Source organism: Pteropus medius, unplaced genomic scaffold (assembly GCF_902729225.1).
Source record: "Pteropus medius unplaced genomic scaffold, Ma_sr-lr_union100, whole genome shotgun sequence".
NCBI classification, from domain to species: domain Eukaryota; kingdom Metazoa; phylum Chordata; class Mammalia; order Chiroptera; family Pteropodidae; genus Pteropus; species Pteropus medius.
Genome location: NW_024353909.1, coordinates 4,179,126 through 4,190,068, shown reverse-complemented (window position 1 = coordinate 4,190,068; position 10,943 = coordinate 4,179,126). Strand labels below are relative to the sequence as shown.

At 39.9% G+C, this 10,943-nt stretch overlaps 1 protein-coding gene across 18 annotated transcripts in view; it reads right to left on the bottom strand.

Annotated features, from left to right (window-relative positions):
• The window catches only part of HYDIN (HYDIN axonemal central pair apparatus protein), a 335,404-nt gene that overhangs the window by 133,802 nt on the left and 190,659 nt on the right, over positions 1-10,943 (bottom strand). For 17 of the 18 annotated variants that reach the window (XR_005650472.1, XM_039852028.1, XM_039852026.1 and 14 more), the window contains 4 exons: positions 10,325-10,563; positions 7,319-7,592; positions 5,446-5,589; positions 860-1,003 (listed from right to left, as the gene is read on the bottom strand). Coding sequence is in view for 17 of the 18 variants with exons in the window: in XM_039852028.1 (XP_039707962.1) it covers positions 860-1,003; positions 5,446-5,589; positions 7,319-7,592; positions 10,325-10,563 (801 nt within the window). In the remaining variant the exon portion in view is untranslated. Of the gene's footprint in view, positions 1-823; positions 1,004-5,445; positions 5,590-7,318; positions 7,593-10,324; positions 10,564-10,943 lie in introns of all 18 variants that reach the window. The other variant, XM_039852043.1, reaches the window with a different exon arrangement.

The window sequence follows — 10,943 nt, the reverse complement described above, 5'->3', positions numbered from 1 at the left end:
TTTTTTTCCTCAGCTCATGCTTGAATAAGACTCGCTAAAGAGGGCAGCAGTGCCGTTTACAGCTGCCAGTCGGGTATGATCTGTAACAAGCTCTCACCAAGCAGCTCTGTTCCCCGTTTCCCGCAAAGACCCACCTCCCTAAATGTGGCTCATGGAAACTCTCCTTAAGTCCCAGGCTCCTCTTCTGAGATCTCATGATTGTTGCCTGCTCTGACTTTTTCCTTGGGACCACTTCTCCATAAGCTGATGGTATGTGGGTCTGGTTTCTCCTTCAATCCCCCTTTCTTACAGCTCTGCTGTGCCACTTGCCCCATGGCCCGGCCACCCCTACTGCCACCCTCGCATCCAGCAAAGGATCACGAATATGATCTCGAAGGAATGCGTAGAGAACACTGCGTCATGCCCCAGACTGGCAGCCTGATGAGCTCAAGCCTCCTCTCTCAGACTGGCTCCAATTTATCAGTATTTGGAGATGGGCTGGCTGGTTTAGGGACTGGGCTTTGGCTATTCCCTCATTTCCTTGGATGGAGTTTTGGTCAGCTTTGATGGAGGGGAATTAAAAGATATTTATTGTCATTTGTGTGAAGTCACTGTTTTCTAAAGATCAGCTTCATTATAATGGGCAAGGATAAAAGGGTCATCATAATGAGCCAGAAGTTCTTACACTATTAATGATAGTTTTCCTACTGATTGACACTGGAAATTATTTATGACTCATTTAAAATTTTCTGTATTCTTTCCTCTTTGTTTCCTGGATTCTTTATAATTTTCTGGACTGAAGTTGGTATTCTAACATTATTCCCCTTTCTCATGCACAACCTACCCAGGAATCTGCTAGGACAGCCCTCAGTCAAGTTACCTCAGGTGTTAAGGGCCGCAGAGATTTATCTATCTCACAGACAAAGAAGGGTTCATTTACTGAGAGCAACACAGTCACGGGCAGGGTGGAAATGTTCTTCATGACCAAGGGCTGGTAATGAGGTTCCAAGATAGTGTTAGGTTTCTGAGAAAAAGGAAAAAGAGGAAACAAACCAAGTTATGTTAAACATAGTAAGCCTTTAGTAATAAAAGTCTCACGATATGTGCTATTCTCTCTCTTGCAGAGATTTAGATAAACTATCCGGAATGTCTGGTGGACTACTGAGAAGTGAACTCACATAAGCCAGAAAGTGCAGATTATATTTCCTACTCTCTTGTTGCCTGGTTAAAAAGCCTGTACAAACCATGCCTTTGGACAGAACTCTTACTATAGAAGATTCCACAGTGTCATAAAACAAAGTCTAATAAATGAGTGATATCTTGCGGAAGAACTCATATATCATTATAATGAATAAAACATTTTTTTCCTTTTACAATATTTTTTCCATGCTCAAAATATCCAATTTGCCAATATACCTAACTTGTTGTATGGGCAAATGATCATAACTATTTCCTCTAATTTTTTTCTGATAACACTGGGATAATTGAGTTAGAAGCATTTTTTCACTCTGTTGAACATATCAAATTTAATTTTCAACTGGAGAAAGCATCAGAAATGGATCATGAGCCGGAAGTTTCTGGCCAGATTGGATTTTTCTCACTCTATTATTGGGGTCCACATTATTTCTTGTGTACCCTGGAAAGGGGGTCCTTTAATACCAGCAGGAGGTGATTTCAAGCCTCAATCTATGGCCTCCAAAGAGAACCTCCATCCAATCATTCCCTAGCTCTTCCAACAACTCTAGCTCATTTTCCCCACAGGCCTCTGTTTTGATTAGCTTTTTCTCCTTGTTCCGATTTCAGTTAAATCCTCCTGATTCCACATTTGTCAGCTGACTCTGTCTCTGCGTCTTTGTCCAGCACAGTCTTCCTTTTACTGTGATTCCTGGGTCCCCTGGCTCTGGTTGCGACTGGGTGGCCGTCCATTGTATCTTAGTTTGGGCTGCTATAACAAATATAGACCGGGTGGTTTAAATAACGGTCAGTTATGTATCACAGTTCTGGAGGCTGGGAGGTCCAAAATCAAGGGGCTAGCAGATCTGGTGTCTGGTGAGGGCCTGCTTCCTGGCTGAGAGAGAGATTCTCTCTTGACTCTTCTTATAACGGCATGAATCCCATTCGTGAAAGCTCCACCCTGATGACCTAATCACTTCCTAAAGGCTCCACCTCCATCACATTGGGGTTTAGGGCTTCAATACATGATTTGGTGGGAGGACACAATCATTTAGTCCAGAACAGTTGGCTTGAGTTTCTTGCCTCAGTTACACTCTACTAGCCCTTGGTCTGGCACTTTCCATAAGATGCCAACTATTGTTCCCCTCTCTCTAACATGGTAATACAGGTACTAGAATTATCTCGCATTTGAAGATTGCATACTACAGTTTGGGGGAGGGATAAAGCAGCACTTTGGGACCATACAAAGGCTGCATGGAGAACTGTCCACCCAGTGACCTTCCCCCCAGCCGCTGTGTCACTGTAGGTAGCTTTGAAGTAAAGAAACCACATTTGGCTGCTTTTGGCAAGAGGCCATTTAGAGGTTAGTGATGAGAAGGAGTTGATGCACAGAGAAACTGTTCTATTTTATAATGATCCCTTTCTCTCTGAATTGTTTTTCTCTCCAAATATCAACAGACAGGATTTCCTGCTAGATTTCATGAAGCAAACCGGCTGTTGGTTTCAACTGACCTTTTCAATTCCACAAAGAAGTGGTTTAATCTCTGTGGCTTATGAATGGTACAATAGTTATAAAGTAGATCAAATCGGAGGAAATGGTTATAGAAAAATTTCTCCTATAGGCAGCGCTGGTATCATTATCAGCTAATGTAGTAAATCAGATATGCTGCCCTGAGTTAAAAAGAAGGAAACAGAATAGATAACTGGGTGTTAGATAATTAAATCTGAATACTGAGACCTAACAGGTCTCTTGCACACTCTGGGTAATGAAGTTGCATTTTTTTATTGTCCCTGCTATGGGTTACATATGAGCAGGAAACGAACAACGAAAAATAACAGTAGTAAGACAGATTTCAAACTTGTGATATTTGCGGGGAAGGAGAGAAAGGCAAAAACAAACAGGGAGTTGGGACTCAATTCATTTTTTAATTCAGTAAGTCACTGCCAGATTAAAATATTTGCCATTTTACTCTAGTGATAAAGTCAAACAACATACATTTAAACAAAGATATACTTTTTAAAGAGGCTTAAGGATATAAAGAGAAGAAAAGGAACACTACACATTTTATGAGTGTTTATGGGCTTAGAAAAAAATCTAAAAAGAAAATAAATTGCATATTTAATATATACTGTAATGTCTTATACGGAATAGCTATTCAATAAATATTCACTGAATTTTCTTTGAATAGTTACATTTAGGAAAAAATATAATGCCAACAGATTCAGCACAGCCAATAAATACCTTTCCTGATTCTTAAAAAAAGAAGAATTTAAAACAGCAATGAAAACTTAATAACTGTAGCAGGAACTCTTGTAGTGTTTTCTTTTTATACATCTCATGGAGCTTATCACAGTTTAGCGTTCTATAACTGAAATCCTGCTATTTCGTCAATGTCTACTTTTTCCCACTAGTTGGGAAAGTCAGGGTTTTAGCTGTGTTTTTGCTGCCTCATCTATTTTAAGTGCTCAAAAATTACTTGTTGATTTGAGTAGAATTTGTACATCTTGCTCCCCTACTCGACTATAACCTCCTTCAGTCATCTCTCAGCAGAGAACTGTACCTATGGTGGGTGCTCAATAGACACTTATTTAAAATGAACAAAATATGATCGAATTCACTACCAGAATAAATGGTGTTGATCACTCTCCTGCAAGCCTCCAAGTCATGAAATGAACCTTGGTTGATTTCCCCATGACAGTTCAGGTACTGCCACCCGAGTCATTCCGTATGACAGCACAGATCACACTGTGGGACAATTGCTTACTTAATACTCGGTCTTCCCAGTCGGCTGTGAGGTTCGTCAGGGTGGGTGTGTCCTCATTGTGTGTCCCCAGCATGAGACACAGTGTCCCGAATGCCAAGACATGCCTCCCAGTCATGCCACACTCATTGGTCCTTGCCCACTTCTTCATTCAGATGGGCCTTATGTTGCTCTTGGCAAATCCTTTGTCTAAGGTGGCCTTTCAGGTCTATGTTCATCAAGCTCTTTCCTAACTCGAGCCCATCATGTGTGCTGTTCCCTCTGCCTAGAATTCTCTCCTCTTCTCTTGTCACTAGACTAACTTCATTTCTTCTTCAAGTCTCAACTTGAGGCACTTGCTCAAGGATGACATCTGTCACCACAGGTACAAATAAGGTCACATCTCCTGATACGTGTTTCCACAGCACCATATACCTCTTGTTCATAGCACTCTTCAGAATCGTAATTTAAATAAGTAAATTTTAATAATTTGTTTACAGTCTGTGACCTCAACCAGTCTCTGAGCTTTGACTGTGTCTGGCTGGTTCACTAGATTTTCAGTACCAATACAATCTCCAGCTTGGAAGAGACATTTCATATGTACATGTTTTAAATGGTAAACAATTCTATGACGGACATCTGCTGAGGAATAGGTCAAGTCCTACTGTGATACCTCCCTCACCTCTTCACTATCCTGACTCCCTGCCCTGAGCAGCAGTCATTTCCATTTCTCTCCTATCCTCTGCCTCCCCATTAATGGCCATATAAAGTCATGGACATTTAGAGCCATGTAATTTATGAAAGAAGTACAAACTAGTAGTCGATAGATAGTCACGGGGATGGGGAGCACGCCATAGAGAATGCAGTTAGCAGTAATGTAATGGCTAGGTGGAGAGCCAGAGGAGAAAAAACAATCAGGGAGGTTGTTTTATAAACTATATAAATGTCTAACCAATGTACTATATACTTGAAACTAATAATAACATTTTTAAAAATGTGAATCATATAGTTTAAGTTGATTATTCTTAAGCAGTGTTAGGTGCTCTACATAATAGCTTAACTTGCAGCTCAGTTCTCCCATGTGTATCGTGGGAATGATACAGGACTTGCAGCATAGACTACTGTGAGGAACAACTGGGAAAATGTACGAAATAAACATGGCTCAGTGACTAGCACAAGCCAATCAATAAGTGGTAGCTGTTCTTACTAATTATTGTAATTATCAATAATTCTACTCCAACTCTTTCTATACTGTGATGTTTTTTCACCTAATTAGAGTAAAATGGTCGACTACAGTGCATTTTCAGTGCACAGGAATATCCCTTCGCTTTGGTTTTATGCATCAGGAATGATGGAAGTAAAATTTGCATAGCAATTTACATTTCAAAGGAATATAGATTTAGATTCAGAATTTTCAGCTGAAGGTGTATAGGTGTCTGAAGCTCCCAAAACATAGGCTGGGTGTGGGTGCAACAGGCTTCCCATCTACCCAGCTTCTCAAATGCAAATGTGAAAGTGCTGATCCCAGCCCTCCCAGCACAGCCCCACTGACCTTCTCCAGTCGGTATATGAGCTGCTTGGTGGAGAGCTGGATAAGTGGCGCTATGAATTCACAGATGATGTTAACATTCATCACCAAGCTCTTCACCCTCTGTGTCCCGATCATGGCGTGGCAAACCAGCTTTTCTTTGACTATCTGCAGATGAGATACACCCACATATTGGGAATATTCATAGCTCAGAAAACTTATTTCTCAATGATCATCAAACTGATTCTCAACTACCTGCCTGGAGACACCAGGGAGGAGCACATTTTCCCAAATAGTGCATTTCAGATATTGCTCTGTTACACAATTGATGTCTGATTGGTTAAATATGTCCTGGAGGGATCCTGTGTCTATTTCTGACTGCTCTTGAGGACATAGTCAATTTACATTCAATTCAACATATATATATATATATATATATATATATATATATATATATATATATATATATATATAATATATATAATGTATTATGCATCAGGACTCTTAGGGACTGGACATCCCCAAATGTGATGGACAAGACAGAAAAAGTCCTTATGGGCTTATAGTTCAATTGTAGTTATATTTCTTATTAAGCTAGTCATAAACTGTGGCTGGAAAAACTTTGCTTTTCTTACTTGAATATTTAAAAATCATGCTACAGAAATCAATATTTCTTTGGCCCCCAGAGGCTGAGATTTTTATAAAGTAGAAGCAACCCAAGGTGAATTTATATCATGAATAGCTTGTACTGAAGATGGCTCAAGTTTCAGATGTTAAGAAATTCACTTCTCTTCTTAATTATGTAGCATAACTTGGGAGAACATTCAGGGAAGCTTTCAGGAAAGCTTACACTGAATTTAGAACCCTAGCAGGTCAGATTTAATGCCTTTGGAAATATGGTCAGCTCCTGATCACACTGTAAATGTGCTCCTGCAACAGGCTGTCAGCGTCTGAAATGAGGGGCTGCATTCCATTCGCCTTCACATCCTTACTGCCTAGCACACTGTTTGTCATGTGGTACACACTCAATAACAGATGGTTGAACCCCCAAATAACAGAAAGACCTCATTATACACTCCATAATGAAGTAATGAGCCAGCTATGCTATCTTGTCTGCTGCAAGACAAATTTCTTATTCTTTTCTATTTCATGAGGAGAAAGTTTGTTATTGCCTCCTAATTTGGTGACACCAGGAAAAGCGCAAGCATCATTTCTCATCCACAAAGTCTGTGTTTGTGAGGTAGAAGAGGCTCACAAGTGATTCCAGAAGTTTATTTTAGGTTTCTGCTGGTTTCCAGTCTCCATGACGGAATAGGAATAAACAGAGATATGGCTTGGATTTGCATAAACGTTTAAGCAGAATGGTGATAATGTAAATAAGAGAATATCAGAATCACTGAAGGTAAATGTGGCTCCTTTATTGACACATAAAAAAATAATGATTATAAATGTGATGCTGTTATGTCAGGCTGAGAAGGAAGGAACTGGGGATGTCCCAATACCCAGATAAAAAAGGCAGCCCAGAGTACCTATAAAAACACTCCTTTTGAATAAACAGGAATACTGCTAAGTGTTCATCAGAGGTTTAGCTTTGGCTGAATGCTGGATATCCCTTTCCTAGAGATTTACTGGCTGGTCACTGTTGACCCTGGGGATGACAAGCTCCTTTAAATAGTATTTTCAGGTTGGTTTCGTGACAGTTGTAGAAACAAATAGAAAACTGAGCAGAGCTGAACCTTGAAAACAATGGGTGCTGCCATGGTAACTTAGCTCTGTATGCAATCCTTAAGAAGCCACATCCTTTCTTCAGATAAATGTCAAGGAACTCTCCTAAGAAATAGAAGGAGTAAAGATTTATTTAGGAGAAAAATAGCTTCTACACATGCTGTCCTCTTACCCTGGGAGTAGCAGAATAGCCTTCGAGTATCGCATCGATTGTCTGGCCTGGGTATAGCTCCATCCGGACAGGGTGGAGCTGAAACACGGGGCAGTGGGGAGCCTCGGGTGGCTGGGAGCAATGGTGCTGGGACTGGCTCTTAGCAAGTCCCTTCTTAGCCAGGCCTTTCTTGCTCAGCTTGTTCTGGGGACAGAAATCTTCGTTCATCCAAAACAACTGTTGGACCCGACGTCCCTTATTGGTCAACTTGAAGCGGTAGTAATAGGTGTCTAGGCTGGAAAAGAGAAGGCCGGTAGAGAGAGGACTCACCTTTGGGATGTTCTATTTAGCTCTACACCCTTGGGATTTACTCCTCTGGAAGTATTTTAAAAGTGGGCAACAAAATAGACATCATCATCATCATCATCATCATTATTATTATTTTAATGTAGAAAGGCTATATCGCAATGCTACTAGGAGTTACCGCAGCATTGAAACAAAGCAGGATCTACTCAGGGGGTCCACAGACTGGAGTCAGGGACCTAGGTTTGGCCCTTGAGTTGTCATCACCAAGGAAGGGGCCGTGGGAAAGTGACCCCACCCATCTTCAGACTTTCCCAGTAGGTCAAGCATGCCACAATATGCACAGACACAATTCATATGAAAACCACGCTAATTTATGAGAAGTAGTTCTGAAGAGTGAAAGGAAAGCAAAATGCTGACTGGAAGAGAAGTGTATTTCAAATAGTGTTGAGTAAATTTCTGCTGACTGAGTGAAATGTCTTGTGATGGGCTTGTTTGAAGGGAACTTCAAAGAGAAATGACACATGTCCTTCACACCTTATCAAAAGTCAAGAGGACTGTAGTGGACCAGGATGCCAGCTGGACTGGTCATTTTTTCTTAGACTAACGGCTTTAAAGATGCTATTTCACTCCCTCTTTCATCTAGTCCACAAATATTTATTAAGGGCCTCTTGATTTTCTGGCTCTTTGTTAAACATTGGAATGTCTAAGATCTTGGAGGTGGAGGTTCAAATGTATTTTGTTTGGGATTTTTTTTTTACTGATGTATAAAAAATTTTTTTCAGTGATAAAACTCATTTTGAGACTGTTTTTTAAATTTTATTAGGCTTTGTGATCTTATCCCATCTGTTCCTCCTTAGGAAGTTATATCATATCTAAGAAGTAAGTTGTAGCATCCGATAAATAATCAGGAGTATTTGTCAATTGCCAGGTGTAACCATTTCGTTCTAGATATATGTCCTCAGTGCATGCTCACTGTAGTCTTTACTAAGTAGTTTGACTTCATGGCTAAGAGTAGGCTTTGGAAAAAAACAATAAATAATACATACTGTTTATAAAATAGGCAGGGCCTCTGCCACTTATTCACAGTATATCTTTCAACCATCACAGCAAACCAGTAAAAATAAGTATATTTACTCCCATTTTATAAATGAAGAAATAGAAGCTCTGAAAATTTAAGGGAGTTGCCCCAAAGAAGAGGTGGCATATGGGTAATTTTTTTAGACCTATATGCCCCCAAACTTTTCTGTAAAGGGCCTAATAATAAATATTTTAGACTTTTGAGTCACATGGTCATTGTCAACAACTAATCAACTGTCCACTGTGTTCTAATAAAATTTTATTTATAGAAACAGACAGTGGGCTGCAGTTTGCCCACCTCTGCTTTTGACAAGATCTCTGGCATCATGATTTTTTTTTTTTGTAAAAAAGAATGATAGGGTTTAGGCGGAGGGGAAATTGACAGCTAAATGCTGCAGTTTGCTTCTATATTCATAGAAAACTATAGGCTACCCCTCTCAATTCCAGGCAAGTGATAGAATATCCTTTGAGGCTATTCGACACTATTTATAGATTAAAGAGAACATGTAATCAAGGCTTGTTCACAGTATATTGTTTTCTATAATTTTTTTTGAGTGTACTTAAATAAATTTGGAAATAGAAGCATGGCATGCATTGACAAAATGCTCTAGCTTATGGTCAATAGACAGGCAGAGAGGAGCTTTTTTATATCTATTTGACAAAAAACTATAATGGATGCTTTTCTGAAAACACATGCAATTCAACTATCTGACTTGCCTATTACCTAATTCCTAGCAGCTTACAGTATTTTCAATAAAGTGCCACGTTTCGTAGATAGAACAGAAGAAGGAGCCGTGGATGGGTTTGTGGGAAGGGCTCCTAACTGATTTTTGTCAGGTTCATCTTCTCTAAGCACAGTGTGTCTAGCTGGCTTTTGGGGCCTGTTAGACCAGAAGGCAGGAGTGCCCCTTTGAGATTTGTTCACAGTATTGCAATGGATAGGCACAAATTTATCTGGCCCTAGACAGCTGCATGACTCTTCTGGAAACCATGAATAAATCCCCACACATATCTTCCCCCATTAGCTTTCAGACTGCATACATTTTTAGAGCCACATTTAGATCATTTTGCACAGAGGTGTCTATACTCTGCCACCTTTTATTTAAATGTTTGTTCACATGCTCTAGCTTTTCCTGAGTGATCAGGTGAAGCCAATCACAACCATCTCCATTGTTGATGCTGTAGTGGGGAGGCAAGCAGAGGACATAATGCCCACCCCCAAGCTACTGGCTGTGTAATTCCCGATAAGAAGCATTTATAATAAATTTTTAGCTTCCTAGTTATACTCTACTTAGGTTACCACTAAGATGCATCTGTATTTTCTACATCCATGGAGAGAGATTAAAAGTGTATTGGAATCAAAGAGGAGGAATCATTGTTGAGTTTCTGAATTAGTCACAGAGAAGCTACTGTGAGTTTGAGAGAATAATACACTTCCCATAAACCATCTTTTCTGCAGTGTAGAGGGACACAGCTTGGAGATTGTAATCAAGCTATGCCTGGGAAGTGTCTTCTTGTGGCTGATGTACCCATCTAGAGGGGGGAAAGTGAAGACAGGAAAGGGGAGGGACTGAAGAGGCTAGTTCTATTTACTTATGCAATATATGTGATATTTTCGAAAATTCATCCATGGTATTTCCATACCTAAAATGTGCTCCCAAATTGAGTTCTGGAGCAAAGGGCTTATCTGAAACAATGGTGGAACCAATTCCTGAAGCCTGGACAGGAATCCGATAGGTGCTGCTATTTTTGATTTCCAAAATGACCACGTCTTCGAATGTCACTATATCATTCAGGTTGGCGGTCAGTGTCAGTTGAACATCAGTTTCCGGGGGAACGATGCCTTCACTGGGTTTAACTGTCCAAAGGGACTTTTTGTGTGCCTGCAACACAAGACTACAGTTACCAGTGAAGATGTTCTTGGCTTTTCCTTCTGCACATGTCAAAGCCCTCTATACTTCAAATGGCTGGCACTGCGAAACTCAACATCAAAGACAAACATTATTTATTTATTTATTTTAAAAAAGCAGCTGGGTGTTTGTCGGCTTTTCTTTTTTTCAAAAAACAATCTGATTCATAAGTACAAACCAACAATTCCGCTATTGAACGCTCTGTGAAGATTCTTTACATATTTTCTCTAGATGACAGCCCAGTTCTCTAACAAGCTGATACTAATTATCTGCTCTAACCACCAAATTCTGAGAGTACCAAAAGAAGGTACTCCTTCCTGGAATTTGGAATTTTTAAAAGAAATGTTTTTCAA